The 21,055-nt window shown below is 33.8% G+C and overlaps 3 protein-coding genes across 7 annotated transcripts in view; 1 reads left to right on the plus strand and 2 right to left on the minus strand.

The window, feature by feature from the left end:
* The window catches only part of ksr2 (kinase suppressor of ras 2), a 131,419-nt gene extending 128,170 nt beyond the window's left edge, over positions 1-3,249 (minus strand). For 2 of the 3 annotated variants that reach the window (XM_048188837.1, XM_048188836.1), the window contains exon 1: positions 2,005-3,249. In XM_048188837.1, coding sequence (XP_048044794.1) covers positions 2,005-2,181 — 177 coding nt within the window. In that variant the 5' untranslated portion in view covers positions 2,182-3,249. The remainder of the gene's footprint in view (positions 1-2,004) is intronic. The other variant, XM_048188835.1, reaches the window with a different exon arrangement.
* rfc5 (replication factor C (activator 1) 5) lies at positions 1,023-13,679 on the plus strand. Of its 2 annotated transcripts, none has more exons than XM_048188841.1 (11): positions 1,023-1,074; positions 4,626-4,690; positions 5,020-5,156; positions 6,929-7,008; positions 7,185-7,258; positions 8,094-8,253; positions 8,731-8,812; positions 8,916-9,045; positions 10,319-10,396; positions 10,910-10,964; positions 13,348-13,679. In XM_048188841.1, the coding sequence occupies exons 3-11, from the start codon at positions 5,145-5,147 to the stop codon at positions 13,442-13,444; spliced, it is 768 nt and encodes a 255-aa protein (XP_048044798.1). In that variant the 5' UTR covers positions 1,023-1,074; positions 4,626-4,690; positions 5,020-5,144; the 3' UTR covers positions 13,445-13,679. The 2 variants fall into 2 exon arrangements, with proteins under 2 accessions (XP_048044798.1, XP_048044797.1); XM_048188840.1 differs by lacking the exon at positions 1,023-1,074 and adding an exon at positions 3,931-4,086.
* A 6-nt stretch (positions 13,680-13,685) lies between these two features.
* wsb2 (WD repeat and SOCS box containing 2) lies at positions 13,686-20,853 on the minus strand. 2 transcript variants are annotated; one of them, XM_048188839.1, is made up of 9 exons: positions 20,730-20,853; positions 20,415-20,583; positions 19,567-19,748; positions 19,298-19,429; positions 18,542-18,642; positions 18,057-18,247; positions 14,425-14,517; positions 14,183-14,296; positions 13,686-14,013 (listed from the first exon to the last, which is right to left on the minus strand). In XM_048188839.1, the coding sequence occupies exons 1-9, from the start codon at positions 20,761-20,763 to the stop codon at positions 13,812-13,814; spliced, it is 1,218 nt and encodes a 405-aa protein (XP_048044796.1). In that variant the 5' UTR covers positions 20,764-20,853; the 3' UTR covers positions 13,686-13,811. The 2 variants fall into 2 exon arrangements, with proteins under 2 accessions (XP_048044796.1, XP_048044795.1); XM_048188838.1 differs by having other exon boundaries at positions 19,567-19,751.
* Positions 20,854-21,055: the final 202 nt, after the last annotated feature.

Raw genomic sequence — 21,055 nt, forward strand, 5'->3', positions numbered from 1 at the left:
ATAACGATAATGAATTAATAAAATGTTATTAAGTTTTGTTTGAGTAGTTAATACATAGTTTTAAAGAGTTTTTCTGTTGATATCTGAAATATTCTAATCTAAAATCTAGTTCTACCTCAAAACTAGAATTGAATGGCTATTTTTAATTACAGGTGCAATATGTAAGATTTTCTGTCCTCTAGAGGTCGCTAGAGGCCTATTCATAACAAAGGCGTGGCTTTGAGCATGGATTCTTGGGACATGTGGTCTTCACCTCACAGCCGGTGGAAAACAATTGAGATAGGACTCGGGAAGAAATCATGTTCATGGATGCAATTATTAACGTTACTGTAGTATGAAGCAGAGCAGGACCGAGTGTTGTGGGAGCTGAACGAGGCCGCTGGAGCGATTGAGCAACACACGCCTCACGAGCAGCTGAACTTTTATTATGCCACAGTCGCCGGCGCTGCTTCCGCTTTTCCGGTCATGAGTATGAGGTAATGCAGCTCTGTTTATCATATTAGATATTTGAGTGTGTTGAAAATGTTATAACATTACTGTGCTTTTGCTCAGCGGTTGCTGTGAGAGACTGTTGCACTATGCAGTAAGATAGATCGATTTTAGAATATCATATTAAATATTGGATGTCTTGTGTTGATAAATGCCATGTAATTCATTTTAAAACATATTGTATGATGGACAAAATTCTGTATTACTGTTACTAAAAATAAAGCTGCATCTGATTATGCTTATGTTAACTATTTGATAAAATAGTGTTTTTCTCTGAGGCATGGTAAAGCATGGCACTCGCAAAAAAATCAAGAAAATTAGATTTAAACAATAAAACTAAACATGTTGAGCTATATAACAATAATTCGTTTTCTGTCTCTAAATATATCAAAACAGTTGTTCCCTTGTCTATTAAAACATGTAATATATTAAAGCATCTTTGGTGTTTCCATGGTTTCTACAAAATAAAACCGGAAAACCGAGGATAACGCGGGTATGACGCAATTGACTGGCGACTCCTCACAGGCTTGGCTAAAATTGCAATTTTCTCACGATTTACAAATAGTTGCAAACATTTGGGATATTGTAAGTACTCAACAAAATAGGCTATATAACACTGGCCTAGTGTTTTTTGGATATTTTACTGCAAAATTCTTACATTTTGCGCCTTTATTTACATTTTGTATGGGAGAAAATTTTAACAGAGAAAGAGAAGAAAGTTGAATTGTACTATCATATAAACGAGTATTGTTACACAGTTCGTCTTGTTACTCGAGAGTTTTCTGTTTCTTTAAGTCAGCATGAAACCGAATCGAATGGGTAACAGAACCGATTCGAATCGTTTAGAAAAATCGCAACCGGAATCGATTCCCATTCTAAGTTTGAGACTCATGACATAAAGAAAAAAAGCAACAGTTAAAGCCATTAAAACAACACGTCTTACAACACTTCTCGTTCTCCTCACCAAGTCTAATTTACAGAAATTATTTATAGAACACCCTGATCTAGATATCGAGTCTTTGAAAAACCCATATTTGGTCGACCATTATAGTATAGCCTACACAAAATACTGGCATCATGTCAAAAAGAAAATATCTGGGACATTAACTCGTATTACACAACATAATTTAAATCAATGCGATGTTTATATCGTGCCAACGAATGTTTTAATGACGCGGATGATTTAAAAACGAGGATATAAATTAATGTCAACAATAGGCCCCTCTCGGTGTCCATGTTAGCAGCGCGAGCGCACGAGCCACCTTCTTCACCACCTGCAGAATGCGCAAGCTCGCGCCTCTCACTGCAGCGCGAGCTTCTTAATTTATTACGCCAGTACGGTCAATCCCCGAGATGCAACTTTCATTTAAAAACACGTTTAAAGATGCAAAATTATTTCATGTGCATGCACCTGCGCACACATATACTCTCGTGACATTTGTGGAAATGCAGGAGGGCTGGGGTGCAAAATTCACGTAGCTACATTTGGGCTCAGGCAAATGGATGCTTGCTTACCTCCAGCGTTCGGATTTCTTTTTGTGTCAAGTCGTTGGATGTGGCACATTTGGTCCTCAGACCTTCCAAGCTGGAGATACTAATGTCAATCATGTTTTGCACCAGTTCGCACTGCTGCAAGGCTTTTTGCAAACTCAGAAGATGCTCGTCGCTTTTGGTCATATTCTCCTCGTCCATAATTTGTGAGCAGTGGTCCTTTTCCTATGTGCAGGCTACTTTTTTTCGCTCAATCAGATTAGAGAACACTTTAGATAGTGCGTTTGTGAAAGCACTAATAATGGTGTGATGATGAAAAACTAGACTCTACGTGTAAGGCGATTCCATTGTTGATATCCTGATGTCCTGACGGTGTTGTCATCAGGGTCGCACAGTTTATGTTTGATGCTCCAGCTTGACTCTACCATAATACACAGATATTGAAGGAAGGAAGGAAAAAATAAAAATCAGATCCTCGCTGCGGTGGCATCAGCTAGATCCATTGCGCGCGTGAGAAATGCAACACAAATTGAGACATATTTGTCAGAGATGATTAAGGAGAACGATAGGTGATATTTCTTAACGATAACGTCTGTTTTGAGTGCATGTATTCCCCTTCTGGACCATCATCAGCAGCAGCATCCCGGCGCTCCCCCATCACACCGACATGTTCGCGTCAATCAAATTCACAGCAACAGCATCAGCATCGCATCGCCGACACAAGCAGGGGAGAGAGTTCTCGCGAGATAAGCATCAATGCAGTGAGCTCACTGTTTGAACTCGGAGAACATTTTTCTAATCGAACCACTGTTTCATATGGTCATGTTTTATCAAAAGTATTTTAACTGACTGTCAAATGGACGTACTGCCCTAATGTATTTCCAAGAGTGCTTTACAATTGACAAGATCTACTCCAAAAATTAATATGACTGATTTAACCTGATTGCATTGGGTTACACCGCAATAAATGTAATTTTAAGAGGCAGGAAAAATGGAGCAGGTTCACTTTTTACATTAGGATATATTAAAGAGTAAATAGTTTAATTGTTAAAAAAAAAAAAAACAGACCAGTCTAAGATGGTTTTCTGCTGATTTACACTGCAAACTGACCCAAGCTAAAGTGCCAACAGACCAGCCTGGACTGAACATGATGTGTGAAAATAGATTTGTCAGAAACACAGCCTATATAGGCCTACAGCTGTTCAATTCTATTACGAATTGCAGCGTGTGTGTTTATTTAATGTCACATTACCAGTAGCATTATTCTCATTAACAAAATTACTGACGAAAATGTACAATGTAAAATGTAAAGATTTGCACCTTTTCCATGTTAGCATTTACAAAATTAAAAACAAAAAGACGTCTTTTTGTTTTTAATTTTATAAATGCTAACATGGAAAAGGTGCAAATCTTTACAAATAATCTGTTGTTTAATTATGTTTTATTTTTAAATTAAGGTATTTACTTTTTACTATTTTACTTTCTAATTAGCTTTCCTTTTTAAAAATACTATTACTTTTTAACCTCTATTTTTTTTAATAAATTTTAATTTACACTGCGGACCCAGAGCCGTTAAATATGTTTTTCAACGGCTCTGTAGTGAAATTACATTTTATACCACTGTTTCTGAAAGCAAACCAAACTTTACTTGACTCGAATTACCAGCAATTAATAAAAATCAAAGCTTTATTATGTGCTTTATTATTTTGTGAGAACCCTTAAATACTGAGGGTAACTGCTGCAATATCATATTAGGGAATACAATGTATATACTGTATATCCTTTTTTAAAACATGATACCTTTGGAGTAGCTAGTAGCTATTGATTTTTGCATAGACATAATAAATACATGTAAAAATGAATTTATTATGTAGCTCTTAAACTCTTATTATGAAATAACTGTAGGCTACTTCCTCGTTAAATCCCGCCTTCATTAAAAGCGCCCTTCTGATTGGTCAAGAAACTGCTCCGCTAGTGACGTGCGCGGATGGAAATCTTTGTGTAGTCAGAAAAACGCGCCAAGACGCATCGAGGGGTTTATTGAACAAAGTACAAGAGAATGGCGTCAACAAGTAAAGCACATCTTCAGACGAGAAATTTACCATGGTAATTTAATTTGCATTCGGTAGTATAAATTTCGCTCTTTTGTTATCAGCTGATAATTATAAATAAAAGGTGTTGGTGCTCCTTGAGACATTCTTTAGCCGACATGTGCAGCTTTGCACAGTTTTGCTTTGTTTACATTTGGATTGCACTTATTCTGCACGAGTGACCATGATGAATTTATGAATAATAAACAACCACTGGCTGTAGTTGAGCTTGTTATGCAGTATGTATGAAATAGATAAACGAGAAAATATCAGACCTGCATTGTTGTTATGACAGCTGACATACTGATGGAGAAATAGCGATGACTATTCAAGGGAATCTGTCTAAATATCTGAAATGATAAACTCTTTATTTATAAAATGTTTTTGAAGTATTAATGATAGCTATTATCATTATAATAATACAATAATGTTAATATGAGGTAATCTATGTTTAATTTTAATAAGGTAAGATAATTTCATTGGAGTTGCTGTCACTTAACACGATGAATCTAAAATATAGTATTTAAAAATTATGATTTTATTTTGATTTTTCAGGGTTGAAAAGTACAGGCCACAGACATTAGATGATCTCATCTCTCACCAAGATATCCTGAGCACAAGTAAGCAGTGTGATATGTATGGATTATAAATTGTACTCTGCCAATATTATTATTATTATCATTATTAACAAATAAAGATTTGCACTGTGATACTACTATAAAATGTACTTTACTATATGTGTCTGTGTTCTTAAAGGAATTGTTCACCCAAAATGAAAATTCAGTTGCATCTGTGTTGAATTTCAGTTTGTTTCTTACTTTTGCATACTTTTTGAAGCTTTAAAACTACATTCTTTTTAATTGCTTTGAAAAAAAGACCAGTACATTCCTGAACATTTTATTTAAATGTAATATTAAAACTTGTCCATGTTCATTTTTTTCTTCCACAGTCCAGAAGTTCATCAGTGAAGACCGATTGCCTCATCTGCTCTTCTATGGACCTCCAGGAACAGGAAAGACCTCTACTATACTAGCATGTGCTAAACAACTGTACAAAGATAAAGAGTTCAACTCTATGGTTCTGGAGGTACTGCAGATATTTTTTTGCACGTTTGGCAAAATCTTCCCCATGATAAAAAACATATTGACGTCATGCCCTGAGGGGAACGCCCCCCTGGCGGGCAAAACAATGCTTTCCTCCATTGCCTAGCAGTCATTTTTACCAGGTTTGTAGTAAGATCTAATGTAGTAAGACAGTGATATTAAAAGACCAAATTCAGTATACACCTTATTGATTATGCATACTGTGCAGGCAAACAAATTAACACAGAATATTAATGCAACACAAGGTTTCTCGTTAAGCATTTTTTCCATCGAAAACCATAATAAAGAAAACGTGTTGCGTTCATATTCTGGGATCATCTGCCTGCCTGTATATAGTATGCTTCATCAAAAAGGGTTAAACTGAATTTGATCTTTTTAATATCACTGTTTTAGTACATTAAGGCACTTTAAGGGTGGGTCGCACTAATAAGGATTCTTTAGCCTGGCGTCGGTTCACCCTTCACCTACGCTGCTTGATCAGCCCTTTAATTGCAACAGTCTTTCTGTGTAGTTAATCTGTGTTTAAAATTAAGTGGTGCATCACAACTCGATTTAAAGGTGCCGTAGAACATATTAATGATCCCGACTGTTGCGTCACAGTCGGTGTTATGTTGAGATTCGCCTGTTCTTCGGAGGTCTTTGAAACAAATGAGATTTATATAAGAAGGAGGAAACAATGGTGTTTGAGACTCAGTGTATGTCATTTCCATGTACTGAACTCTTGTTATTTAGCTATGCCAAGATAAATTCAATTTTTAATTCTAGGGCACCTTTAAATAAAACTCAGATCAACAAATCCTTGATTAGTGTTAAACTTTGCTTAATTTAATCCTTATTGGTGCAACCCACCCTAGTGTTTTTCACGTTAGCTTTTTTTAAAAATCGTCCTGCTGTTTTTAGTGATTGAAATCACTGAAGGTGATGTATATGGATCACAAGTGCCCAAAACGTGCATCTTGTTCACATATTTTTGTTTTTAAGATGGAAAATTGACAGGCTTGTGCTGCAGTTGCATGGCTGTTTTGCCCTCCAGGGCTCCGCGACAGTCACGTGACTGAAAACTATGAAATGTTTTGTTTGATGTTCTTTGAGTCAGACATCAATTTATGATTGCAGTTTTGTTTTCATTTATGTTATACTAAGAGATTAAAGGCCCATTCACACCACGGATGATAATTATAATGATAATGACTTTTTAATGAATAATGAATTTTTTTCCCAGCTGATAAACGATAAAAACAATGAGTGCCAATCACAATCCATCCTGCTTTCAGAGCTTGAGCATTTAAAGCGGCAGACGACAAAACTGCAACAACAGACCTGCAACTTTCACCCTATTTCTGTTTTACCATTTATCTCTAAGGTAATGGAAAAAATTGTGCTTGGTAATTGTATTTCTGAAATCTGAAATTGTATTTTCAGTCTGATTTTAAGTCTACGCATAGCACGGAATCTGCCCTTTTGAGAGTGTTAAATGATATTTTATATCATTTAACATTGTTGATCTGTTGCGTTTGTAGTTTTGATCATTTTTACTGAGGCTTTTTTTAATACACTTTGGACGTTTTTAAATGTGCTATATAAATAAAAGTACTTAAACTTATCATTCGTTGGTGTGGACGCAAATATAGTTATTGTTATAGTTATCTTTATAGTTATTGTTCTTGGTGTGAACGGGCCTTAAGGCTAAATATGCTTGTTGCAAATCTTTTTTTTTTTTTTTTATGGAAACTATAACACATTTTATTTCATCAGCTCAATGCATCAGACGACCGTGGCATTGACGTGGTGAGGGGGCCGATCCTCAGCTTTGCCAGTACACGAACCATCTTCAAGTAAGAACTGTTACCCACCCTTACAGCTCATTCATGAACAGTTTTTATAATATAATAATGTTATCTTTTCTTTTTTTCTCTTTTTGCATGACTGCTGGTCTTTATGCTATTATTGCATTAAAATAGTTACTGCTGTTGTAAAAGATCTGATCATTCTTTGCACTTGCTCCTTGTAGAAAAGGCTTTAAGTTGGTGATCCTGGACGAGGCGGATGCTATGACCCAGGATGCACAGAATGCTTTGAGGAGAGGTAGCGTACCATCTGCCCCTCCATCAGCTCACCTGCTGAGCCCCCAAATGGCCTGATGGCAGAAGAATAGGGTTCTGCCATTTCACTGTCCACAGTGAGATATGAATGAGAGCAGTGGGATTATGATTGGAAAAAATATTTAGAGTTAAGATAATTTGGACAAAGCATCTGATTTTATTAAATCAGGCTTTATATGCAGGGTTTAAAATGTAAAAAAATTCTGATTTGGATATTTAAGTGGATAAAAATTGATTTGTTGTTGTTGTTATTATCGTTATTATTATTATTTCATGTATATATATTTTTTGTATTTTATATTATACATTTAAAATATTTTATTATTAATATATATATTTATATATATATATATATATATATATATATTTATTATTTTATTTTGAGACATAAATGAGAGAAGTCTGATTGGAAAATAATGCATCTGATTTTATTAAATAATATTATTATTATTATTATTTTAATTTGGTCTATTTTATATTATTCTTTATTTCAAATATTTTTATTATATAAAATAATATTTTTGATTTGATTTGATTTTGAGACATGAATGAGTAGTGTGATTGGAAAAAAATATTGTGTGTTTAAGGGTCATTTTAACAAAGCATCTGCTTTTATTAAATCACTGTATGTTTATTTCCAGGTTTTAAAATTCAAGAATGTCTTACTTGTAATAATACATTTTATTTATTTATTTTAAATGTATTGTATTTTTTTAAATCATTATTTATTTATTTTTTTTTGCAGTCCCTTTGGAGATTTATTTATGCGGACTTCATTGAGCCACACCTGATTCTCTCTCTCTCTCTCTCTCTCTCAGTCATTGAGAAGTTCACAGAGAACACACGTTTCTGTCTGATCTGTAACTACCTTTCAAAGATCATACCTGCCCTGCAGTCTCGATGCACGCGGTTTCGTTTCGGCCCCCTGTCCCAGAGCCAGATGATTCCCAGACTAGAGCATGTGATACAGCAGGAGAGGTGAGACACTCATCGCATCAAATCCAGGTCAAGTGGATGTTATTTATGAATGAAATTAATGTTGAATTGATTGCATATTGAAAGAAATCTTCACCACTCACATTTTCGACAGAAAATGCACAGATCTAGTTGCGTTTATATTTTTATACAATTAGAAGCAAGACATTTTTAGATAGAGCAACATTAAAATGACAATATTAAGACTGTCAAGTGTTTTTATCAGAATTTTTGGATCGTATCTGAAGTGAGTCATCAGATGGATCCACTCAAAAGACCTTGAACACAAAAGATCCTGGCTGGAGTGACCCAGCCCTACGGCCCATTTGATTAAAAAACTCTTCACAAACACACGTTTTATATCGCCTCTGCCCTCTGGCACAGGACGGCACCAACAACTTTGAGCAAATAAAACTGAACATTGTGTTTCCCTAGCATAGATTCATAAATATTTAAAAGTCTGTTTTGTTTCACTGATAGCATTGACATCACTCCAGATGGCATGAAGGCCATTGTGACCCTCTCAACAGGAGACATGAGACGATCACTAAACATTTTACAGGTGTGTATCATGTGAAAAAGTGATGTTTTTGTGGTTTGCTTATCATTTATTTTGCTGCTGAATATTCTTGAGAAAAATGTGTCATAAATGTTTTGATGTGTAGAGTACCCATATGGCCTATGGGAAGGTGACGGAGGAGATGGTGTACACATGCACTGGACATCCTCTTAGATCGGACATCGCCAACATACTGGACTGGGCCCTCAATAAAGACTTCACCACTGCGTATAACCGTATCCTTTTTACTCTAGTGGTTGCTTCATTAGTTCTTCAAGCTTTTCTGTGGCATATAACCTTTCTTTTTAAAATGTGAATAAAAAAAGGTTTTTGATCATTTTTATTGATGATCTAAAGCAAGTGGTGACTTTTTTTACCCAATCACATTTCTTACCTCCTCTCTACTAGAATAAGATCCATTTATTTTTATTTTAAAGTTAATTTTGACAATGCATCTGCCTTTATTAAATAACTGGATGTTTTATTCCAGGTTTTAAAAAGAAAAGAAAAAAGAATGACTGTTCTTGATAAAGATCTTTTTTGATAAAGATCTTTAAAAAAAATGTTTTATTTTATATATATATATATATATATATATATATATATATATATATATATATATATATATATATATATATATATATATATATATACACACTCACATAATATATATATATTATTATTATAATATTTTTTTCCCCATTTTTATTTTGCATATTTTATATTTTTTCTTAATTCCTATTTTATTTAATTTCATTTATTTTATGCAGATTTCATTAAGCCACACCTGATTCTCTTTTTCTGAATTTTTATTGATAAGATGAGAGGGGAAAAAAATGTGATCAAAAAAGTCACCATTTCACTTTAGATAAAAGCATCTCCTCAGTTTAAATAAAATTAAAATAAATTAAAATATTACATTTTCTAAAATTATTCTTACGAAATAATATTATTATCATTATTAATGATAATAATGTAAATTGTTTGTTTATTAATCTTAATATAAATTCAAAATTAATTAATTTTTCATATTTTCCAAAGCATAAACAAAAAGCTTAAATTACAATTTTGTAATTTAAATTAATTTAATTTATTTTGTATTTTACAACTGTTTTTCTCCCACATTAACTCTTTCCACTAAAGTAACTAAAATATACATATTTTAATTATTAATTTATTATTATTATAGTAAGTAAAATTTACATTAAAATATGCACATTTACAAATTAGCCTAAAATCCTTATTAGGAAAATGACAAAAAACATAGGTCATACTCCATGTATCCTAATCTCTGTTACGTTTGTGGTCTGTACATGTAATATTATCACTGATCAAACATCACATTTAATTTAAAATATTACTTTAGAAGAAAATGTTTTATAAATATTGATATTTATAATAAAACAATTATTTTATTAAGGATATTTAATGGTTTATGAGAATACCATTGTGTTGAGAAGTTGCTGATATTATTGTGACGTTTCAAAAGTCCTTAACCAGGTTCAACAGAAATTCTGCAGCTCAAAACTCTGAAAGGTCTGGCACTTCATGACATTTTAACTGAAGTCCATCTTCTCATTCACCGCGGTAAGACGACACTGATAACAGAGTTTGAAGAAATGCAGCAATGTAAAGCTCTACAATCGTCTCCTGTTCAAAAGAGCTAAAGCGGCACAGAGTCTAGTTGAGGCCTGGAACACCACACCACCCATCAGAACTTTGATGTAGTGATGAGATAGATGTTTTCCCTGCCCTCGTTGCCATGGAGATCCTTTTGTGGTTGGCATGGAAACCGGTTGTTCTTGTTTTTAAAGGCCGCCTGTTAGAAGTAGCAGAGTGTAGCATGCTTCACACAAATAAAGCACTAAATATTACACTATTTTCAGAATCAAGACTGCATAATTAGTGTATCATAACTGCTGCATGGCAAAAGCTATTTATCACACACAGAGCATGTCAGGGTTTCTGTAGTTTTTTTATGTTATGGAACAACAGAAAATATTTTTTTTATTATTATCGGTCACATTATATCACAATCAAAGTGTGTGTAGACAGTTAGGTGGGTTATTTTGCTCTAATGTTTTTGTGTCTCCATTTCAGTGGATTTCCCACCCTCTATCCGCATGGGTTTGCTTATAAAACTTGCAGATATCGAGTGAGTACATTCATTTTGTCAATGTTGTTAGTAAATCAGTAGAGCAAGAGATTAGTTTTATTCATCACTGGTTTGATTACTGTTAAATATGAATGAACCAAATATCCCCACTCCCATATACCTCATGAATACTTTACCTACATGAAATCGACTCATTTCATTCATGTAAATTCATGCAATTCATTTTTTCATTTTAACGCATTAAAAATGTTTAACGCAGCATCTGTTTTTTCCCCATTATCCTTTAGCTAGCGTTACATTATATGATCACACTCTTATTCATGCAAATGCTTTTTATCCATTCAAGCGCGACAAGACACGAGAACACAGTGGTACTGGCACGCTGTCTGTGACACTCACGACTCGTGCGCACAGAAAGCCGCTTCTGACAGATCATCATCAGCCACATTGAGTTCTCTTTCACGCTTTGAAAGACAAAAACACAAGTCGAGTATCCCCGTAAGGTCCTAGTTAAATAATCTTAAATTAACTTAAAGAGAAAATAGGATGCAGATTCGCATCATGTGCATCAGATCTTAAAGTGACAGTAGCCTAATAAACCTGCTACAGTTTGCCATTAATGTTTATCAAAGAGTAAAGAAAATCACTCATTGCTCTTAATTGAATAACTTTTGTATCTTGAATAAAAATGAAAAAAAAAAAAAAAATGAATCTAAATTATACAGTAAAGACTGAAGTGTTTGATAACTGCTTTGATATTTCCTACCTGTCAGATTAAATATTTAAAATATACTGTCTTTATGTTGTATTTACATTAATTTAAATGTAGAAATGTTAATTTGATTTAATTTGGACATTAAATGTGAAATTATGAAAATATAAAAATATATTAAAAACTTTATAGTTAGGTGCGATTAATTGCTATTAATTATGGAAAAATATGTGATTTTTTTTTTTTTTGTTTTTTTTTTTACTTGACAGCACATTGTGTGTGTGTGTGTGTGTGTGTGTGTGTGTGTGTGTGTATATATATACAGTACAGTCCAAAAGTTTGGAACCACTAAGATTTTTAATGTTTTTAAAAGAAGTTTCGTCTGCTCACCAAGGCTACATTTATTTAATTAAAAATACAGTAAAAAACAGTAATATTGTGAAATATTATTACAATTTAAAATAACTGTGTACTATTTAAATATATTTGACAAAGTAATTTATTCCTGTGATGCAAAGCTGAATTTTCAGCATCATTACTCCAGTCTTCAGTGTCACATGATCCTTCAGAAATCATTCTAATATGCTGATCTGCTGCTCAATAAACATTTATGATTATTTTCAATGTTGAAAACAGTTGTGTACTTTTTTTTTTTTCAGGATTCCTTGATGAATAGAAAGTTCAAAAGAACAGCATTTATCTGAAATACAAAGCTTCTGTAGCATTATACACTACCGTTCAAAAGTTTGGGGTCAGTAAGAATTTTTATTTTTATTTTTTTGAAAAGAAATTAAAGAAATGAATACTTTTATTCAGCAAGGATGCATTAAATCAATCAAAAGTGGCAGTAAAGACATTTATAATGTTACAAAAGATTAGATTTCGGATAAACACTGTTCTTTTGAACTTTCTATTCATCAAATAATCCTGAAAAAAAATATTGTACACAAATATTTTGTACAATTGTACACATTAAATGTTTCTTGAGCAGCAGATCAGCATATTAGAATGATTTCTGATGGATCATGTGACACTGAAGACTGGAGTAATGATGCTGAAAATTCAGCTTTGCCATCACAGGAATAAATTACTTTGTGAAATATATTCAAATAGAAAACAGTTATTTTAAATTGTAATAATATTTCACAATATTACTGTTTTTACTGTATTTTTAATTAAATAAATGTAGCCTTGGTGAGCAGACGAAACTTCTTTTAAAAACATTAAAAATCTTAGTGGTTCCAAACTTTTGGACTGTACTGTGTGTGTATGTGTATATATATATATATATATATATATATATATATATATACATACATACACACTGTATAAATGGGGCAGGGGTGGATGCAAGGATCACAGAAGAAACAATAAAGACTTTTACGTTATTAAATAATGCTGTTCTTTTCAACATTCTGTTCATCAAATTATCCTGAAAAAATGTTAAATATTAAAAAAATATTAAGCAGCACATTGTTTCTTGAGCAGCAAATCAGCATAGTAAAATGATTTCTGAAGACCGGAGTAATGATGCTGAAAATTCTGCTTTGATCACAGGAATAAATTACATTTAAAATATATTTAAATAGAAAACATTAAGATCTAATAACATATTATTCACATTATGAATATAATATAATTTCATAGTACTGTTTATATATATATTATGTATTTGAGTTCAACTTCTGTTCTTTCCTTTTTAACCATAAGGTATCGTCTGGCCTCAGGAACCAATGAGAAGATCCAGCTGAGCTCAATGATTGCTGCTTTCCAGGCTGTTAGAGACATAGTGGTCAGTGATGGATAGACCATTGGCTCACACTTTTCCCATGAAAGGGCTGTCACATATATCCATGATGTCATGAGAGGAAGTTCTTTACTACTTAATGTTGTTTTGACAAAAAAAAAAACTTTGCTCGGAACCCTCTAGTATTTTTGAAATGTTTATTTTTATGCTTAAAATAAAAGTTGTCTCAGTTCTTTGTAAAACAAATGCTACATTTTCAAAGTAGTTATGTAAAAAATAAAAGTCTTTAAATAAATTTTTCAAGTACAGCATCATAATTTAATATATTTTTGTTTTGAAAGCATAACTGTCTGGGGAAATTAGGCATCTTAGAAAATTATGCAACATCTAAAGCAAAGTCTGACCCACAAACATTACTTGTTTTCAGTCAACTGCAGTGTTCTTTACAATATATGATCTTTTGCTTTGGAACGTCCCTGTATGTAAGGTATTCCAGGATTTTTTTGGGCAAGGGAAGAGCCTCCACCTGATAGGTTGAAACCGAGAATCTCAGAGCAACCCTGCACAGATGCCTAAGGCTTGGAACAAGACGAGGAACTCTCCAGAATTTTACTTGTCCATCTCTGCACCTACAAACAAATGGGGCATATAAAGAAGTCCCTAATATTTATTCCAGTAGACAGGCAGAAAATAACTGTTAGACAAATTTACACAAACCCCCTAACATTTCTAGAGTAACATTGTGAGCCAAAACTAAATATAAATGATGTTCCAAAACAGTCATGTGAAATGCATTACCCTGTAGCAATGACGCCCCCGTGTGGATGGAAAGCACAGCACACACCACCAGTGCGGCCGTGATCGGTGTCAGCGACTAGTTTATCTCGTTCCACATCCCAGATCTGTAACGCCCTGCAGGACAATACAGTGTCACCAATAACAACAGTGAAAGTGGATGATCTGGTGTGAGGTCACAAGGATAACGTCTGGTAATGCAGTTCTGAAAATCTCAGATCTCAAATGGATGGTTCACTGCTCACCTGTAGTCTTTGAAAGCTAGCAGCAGGCCAACAGGAGAGAAACTCAGAGATGTCAGTAAATTGTCACTTCTGTAAGCACACACCTCACAGTCTCTGGAAAGAACAGAAAGTATTTTGTACGTCATTATGACAAATATGAGAAACAATACTGTCTTTGTCTACATTTTCAAAAACATCAAATCATTCAGATTTTAATGTAATAGCCTTGGGAATGGAAGCTTGTTTCCGGTGTTGTGCCGAATTTCAACTCCCTGCCAAATTATTACCCCCCTCATTGTCTAATCCTAACCCCTCCCCCACACCTAATCCTAAAAAAACGAGTGTCCGAGCTCAGTCCTGGAGGGCCACTGTCCTGCAGAGTTCAGCTCCAACCCCAATTAAACACCTGAACCAGCTAATCAAGGTCTAATTAGGCATGCTAGAAACTTTCAGGCAGGTGTGCTGAGGTAAATTGGAGCTAAACGTTGCACGACAGTTGCTCTCCGGGACCGAGCGTGGACACCCCTGTCCTAAATCTATCAATACTGGGGCGGGGGGTCAGAATTCGACACAACACCGGCACACAATGAAAAATAAAAATGGTAATTGTGCACTTTTACCTTGCATTCGCAAGTTTATATCTCAAAATTTAAACTCTATATCTTGGAATTGCAAGCTTATATATCTCAACTATGACTTTTAAAAATAAAGTCAGAATTATTTTTTTGCATAGCAAAACTCTCAATTCTGAGGGGAAAAAAGTCCAAATTGTGTCATATTTGTAGTTGTGAAGAAAAAAGTCAGAAATGTCAGATAAAAAGTTTCAATTACCATTTTAATTTTTTTTTTATTCCATGGTAGAAACTTGTAATAAAAGCAGCTATTACCAAAAAAATTCTTACTCTAAGAAATTTTAATTCTGACTCTAATATAGATGTTCATGCTGATATTTTCTGGAACTTTTTGGTTCCAAAAATGAGAAAAATGCTTTACTTTTATATAAACTTGCAATTTCGATTTATAAAGTCTGAATTGCAATGAAACTTGCAATTCTGAGAAAGAAGTCCAAATTGTGTAATATAAACTCTTGTGAGGAAAAGAGTCAGAACTGTCATATTAAAAAAGTTGCAATAACCTTTTTAAAAAAATGTATGCCATGGTGGAAACAAGCTTCCATTTTATGGTTACAAAAATACCCAAATATTTAAATTCTGATTTTAAATTTTAAATTAAATTTTATTTTATTTTATTTTTTCTGTGCTGCACAAAAGTAGATATCTGTGCTGACATTTTCTGGAATGCCTTACTTTTTTTTTTTTTCATATATATATATATATATATATATATATATATATATATATATATATATATATATATATATATACACAGTACAGTCCAAAAGTTTGGAACCACTAAGATTTTTAATGTTTTTAAAAGAAGTTTCATCTGCTCACCAAGGCTACATTTATTTAATTAAAAATACAGTAAAAACAGTAATATTGTGAAATATTATTACAATTTAAAATAACTGTTTTCTATTTGAATATATTTCACAAAGTAATTTATTCCTGTGATGGCAAAGCTGAATTTTCAGCATCATTACTCCAGTCTTCAGTGTCACATGATCCTTCAGAAATCATTCTAATATGCTGATCTGCTGCTCAAGAAACATTTAATGTGTACAATTGTACAAAATATTTGTGTACAATATTTTTTTTCAGGATTATTTGATGAATAGAAAGTTCAAAAGAACAGTGTTTATCTTAAATCTAATCTTTTGTAACATTATAAATGTCTTTACTGCCACTTTTGATTGATTTAATGCATCCTTGCTGAATAAAAGTATTCATTTCTTTAATTTCTTTTCAAAAAAATAAAAATTCTTACTGACCCCAAACTTTTGAACGGTAGTGTATAATGCTACAGAAGCTTTGTATTTCAGATAAATGCTGTTCTTTTGAACTTTCTATTCATCAAGAAATCCTGAAAAAAAAAAAGTACACAACTGTTTTCAACATTGAAAATAATCATAAATGTTTATTGAGCAGCAAATCAGCATATTAGAAGGATTTCTGAAGGATCATGTGACACTGAAGACTGGAGTGACGATGCTGAAAATTCAGCTTTGCATCACAGGAATAAATTACTTTGTCAAATATATTTAAAGGGTTACTTCAGGATTTAGCATTAAGCTTTGTATTAGTAGAATACCACTAGTATTTTCGAATTAGCGTGCTTTCCCCCTTCATATCAGCCCGAGATGAGAGATTTATGCATTTTTATTCTGTAGAAAAGCCTCCGATGACGCAAAAATCGTCATTTTGCGTCATCGGAGGCTTTTTTGGCCAGAGGCTTAAAACTACAGCCAGTAATAGCAGGTAGTTCCGCATTTTTTCACCACGCCCATACATATGCGCTTTTGAGGTTACTCATGGACATAGATCAAAGATTTTATCAAAAGTGGGTGTCAATATATTTTTAAGCTTACAGTAATTAACTTTATTTTGTCTGCAGTGGTCAGTGGTTCATCTCGCAAATTTATCGGTCTCTGCAGTCATCTCAACCAATACAGCAACAGGCTTTTGTGGTAACGTTAGCATAAATAGATAAATAAACTCAGTTTTACAGAACAGAGGCTTTACTTTGATAACAGTCAACTTATATGCAACTTATATGTAATTGTCTATCTAACGTTACTTTGCTAAGTTTGCAGTTTTACTGCTACCTACAACACTACATATAGGCTACTGTGTTATCAGTCTAGTATCAGCGAGTCTTACCTCTAGGCGAATACGCTTAGTACCAGATGCCCAGGCTGTTCGTCCTCTGGGAAAGTGAATATCGATGGTATCGCAATGTCCTTCAGAATGGTTCTCTTCATTGCAAAGATATTTGGTTCGTAGTCCTCGTGCTTGAAATGGAGACTACATATTCTGCGTTTTTTTTAGGTTTTCTATAACGGTGTCATCTCCAAACTTCGGGTGTTTGATGGCCCGCAGCCACTGTTTACATCGCTCCAAATCTTTAACTTAATCGGAAAATGATGGAAACTTACTTGTCCTTTCCTGGTTTTGGGTGTACATCCAGGTACAAAGCAATTTAGAACCATTTCGCTGTAAATGTATGAACTAACTCACGATTTATTTGTTTGAATTTTCCTGAATGCCGCCTGTAACCGATAGGCGTGGTTTGGGCGTGGCCTCGCAAGGGCAGCAAAACAAGTGCATTCTGGGAGTTGTTGTCTTTCATCCACATTAGTCAAAAATACATTTTCTGCCTTTTCTCAGTCTAGAAAGCTCCAAATTCAAAAATAATTTCACATTTCTACTACATAAATGACCAATTTTAAATACACATTCATCTTTCCAGGGGTGAAGTACCCCTTTAAATAGTACACAGTTATTTTAAATTGTAATAATATTTCACAATATTACTGTTTTTTACTGTATTTTTAATTAAATAAATGTAGCCTTGGTGAGCAGACGAAACTTCTTTTAAAAACATTAAAAATCTTAGTGGTTCCAAACTTTTGGACTGTACTGTGTATATATATATATATATATATATATATATATATATATATATATAGTTAATTGTAAAAATAAAAGGCATGTCATGACATGAGAAAGGAACATTTTGGTTTGCTAACATACTCTACTCTAGTCAGGTGAGCTGCTGTGTACGGGTCCCACAGGTCCAGCCACCAGCCTGTGCTGGAATGGTACGACGCGACCGCGAGCAGAGCTCCGTCCTGGGAAAAGTCACATGATGCCATGGTGCGCTCGTGGTCGTATGTAAGGTGTCTCATGAAGGTGTAGGACCGCAAGCTCCACAAATACACCTTCTGTTGGGAAGAAGACATTCAGACTATGTAGTATATATAAACTTAAGCTTAAAAACATAAAAATAAGAAATGTTGGCAACTAACTGAAATAAAATGTTTAAGTTTTAAAATTACTAAAACTGAAAAAAGCTAAATAGAATATATTAAAATTTTCACACAGCGAAATTGCTAAAACAAACTAAAATGTAAATGAAAACTGAAAAAACTCAATATATATACAGTAAATATTCAAAATAAATACTACAATTGTATAAATAATACTAAAATAACACTGCACTGCACTAAGAAACTCACAGAGTCAAGGTTGCAAACCGAGGCGATCACACTGCTGTCAGGTGATATGGAACATCTGAACACCCAGTAGTTTGGACCCCGCAGCACATGGGGACTGGTGCCTGCAAATATTAACATTACAATCAGGGCCATGGCGTGCACAGACATAAAAAGGGGTCGAAAAAAGTGAATCACAGAATCATTCATGAAAAAAGAAAGTGTCCACTGCCTTTACGAATGAGTCATTGAATCATTGACTCACCCAACTCATTCAAATATGGTGAATCATTCAAGAATAAAACGCTGCTGTGTGTTAATGTGTGAACGTGACTAACAAGTACAACATGAGAGACGCAACGTTTCTGCTTTGTTAGGAACTATTTTCATTGTCAAAATAGAGTAAAAACAGTCAAAATTGACAACGTTATGTCTAAAAATTGTCAATTCATATAATCAACTTATTCTTTATTGAACTGTTATATAAAATTAATATCACATTTGTAATTGTGCTGAAATTTGAGAAAATAGCACTCTTGCTAATGTTATATTGCTTAACTATTATGTCATAAACACAAAATACAAGAATGCATACATTAATTTAAAATAAAATAATAAAATAAAAGTCTTGCAAAAAGGGCACTTATGTAATCAGAGACCAAAAGGACAGGTGCTGGAGCACCACTTGGGGTCTATTTGTGCATATGCCTGAATTAAAGATCATGAAGGCTTATTTTCATCTCATTGCTAAGAAGTTTCTTCCACATCAAAGGCTCTAACCTTTCTTTGCCAAATCCCATATCCTTAAAGTTTTGTCTCGGGAGGCCGATACAAGCGTGAGACTTCCATTTGGAGTGAAGACCAAATCCCTGACAGGAGCTTCATGTCCGGTTAGAGTAAACCGCAGATTTCCTGTAGACAGAAAAGGGATTTACTTACATATTATAATCTTATACTACATGTGCTTCAGGTCGTGTACCACCATCCTGTTAATATTTAGACCAATGTGAGTTCTTGATGGTGAGTGCAGACTCAGAGTTCAGTCTTACCAGTTGAGACGACCCACACTTGGATTGCACCGTTGTTCAGACCAGTGGCCAGCAGTAGTTCATGGTCACGTCCGTTCTGATGTAAAACATCCACACGGATAGACTGGCAGGGTCCAAACGCCAGTGCCCACACCATCTGCCTGCAGTTAAGCGTCTTCTCTTCACTGCATCCAGCTTCAGCACTACTGTTAATACAGAGAAGTTTCAGCTCTACATCCAAGGATAAGATGTTCTGGATCCGCATCCATCGTTGTTCCTTCACTTTTCTTGGAAAAGTCTTCCACATTATCCTGTCACTTTAAGTTCTGAAGAAAAGTACTGTGATGGTACCATGGTAGAGTATCAAAAGATGTACACTGTGTTAGTACTTTCATGTACCTTACGGCAAAAAATTTCATTACATGATCATGGTACGTTTTTTTGTAATGACTATGGTAACATGGAATTAATAATGTGGTATTTTTTATGACTGTAGTAATATAATATTGTCAATAAATAAATAAAACTGATACATAAAATAAATTTGTCAGTTAATTAATATAATATATATGAAATACTTTGATATATACCATGGTACTGTATTATTATTGTATTCACATCAGTCTTATTTTAATATCATTGATAAACTATTATAGTTTTTATTAGTTTATTTTATATCTTCAGTTTATATATATATAAACTAAAGATATAAAATAAACTAATTAATAAAAACTATAATATAGTGTATCAATGATATTGAAATAAGATGACAGCTTGATAGGCTTAGTAGTCATTTATTATGGTGTTACATATAGGCCTATTAATTTAATTATTAAACTCATTGTGTTATGTAGTGAATTCAGACGCACTCTTCGGATGTCAGCGGCCAGGATAGGAGTTTGACGATGCCGTATCCCATCGACCAAGCAAAATAAGATCCGTCCGGGGAGAAGCGGACGCTCCATGTCTCGCAGCCGGCAGTGCCGTACAGACGCGGGTGATGAGCGGGTTTCAGCTCCGCGATCAGATCATGCGGTTCTGTCACAATTAAACAGACCTGTCACTCACAAAGACAAGCTGCGCATATCCGGAACTACTCATTTACTACTAATATAAATGGGTGTTTTCCTTATATACCAAATGCACATTATTATACACCATCTAAATTAAATGAATCATCATACCTTCGACAATACAACCTCGAAACGAAGTGCACATCTTCTTATCACATCACCTTACCCCCGTCGCCGCCTCACCTCTACACAGGCATTCATTTGACTGTGGGTGAACCACGTGACTCCATTGTCGATTGTGCATAATTCTGAGCACAATAGGTGTGTCTCTGCTATATATTTACAGGGTTAAGGCGTGTTTTATGCTTACTGCTGTCAAATACAACACTGTCATCATATGCATGTATCATGTGCTTTGTATAAATCTGTTATATTATACAGCATTACATAAAAGCTAGTTTTCTTTTATACATTACTGAAATTATATGGATGAATCA

This window comes from Megalobrama amblycephala, linkage group LG4, assembly GCF_018812025.1.
Source record: "Megalobrama amblycephala isolate DHTTF-2021 linkage group LG4, ASM1881202v1, whole genome shotgun sequence".
Classification (NCBI taxonomy): Eukaryota; Metazoa; Chordata; class Actinopteri; order Cypriniformes; family Xenocyprididae; genus Megalobrama; species Megalobrama amblycephala.

Excerpts from the sequence above, each read along its gene's own strand:
- wsb2 (XM_048188838.1), bottom strand. The coding sequence starts at position 20,763 with ATGTGCACTTCGTTTCGAGGTTGTATTGTCGAAG. Across the intron at positions 18,643-19,297 it reads ATGGGATTTGGCAAAGAAAG|GCACCAGTCCCCATGTGCTG; the intron begins GTTAGAGCCTTT and ends TAATATTTGCAG. Across the intron at positions 14,297-14,424 it reads CTAGCTTTCAAAGACTACAG|GGCGTTACAGATCTGGGATG; the intron begins GTGAGCAGTGAA and ends ATTGTCCTGCAG.
- rfc5 (XM_048188840.1), top strand. The coding sequence starts at position 4,040 with ATGGCGTCAACAAGTAAAGCACATCTTCAGACGAGAAATTTACCATG. Across the intron at positions 4,087-4,625 it reads CAGACGAGAAATTTACCATG|GGTTGAAAAGTACAGGCCAC; the intron begins GTAATTTAATTT and ends TTGATTTTTCAG. Across the intron at positions 5,157-6,928 it reads TCAACTCTATGGTTCTGGAG|CTCAATGCATCAGACGACCG; the intron begins GTACTGCAGATA and ends TTATTTCATCAG.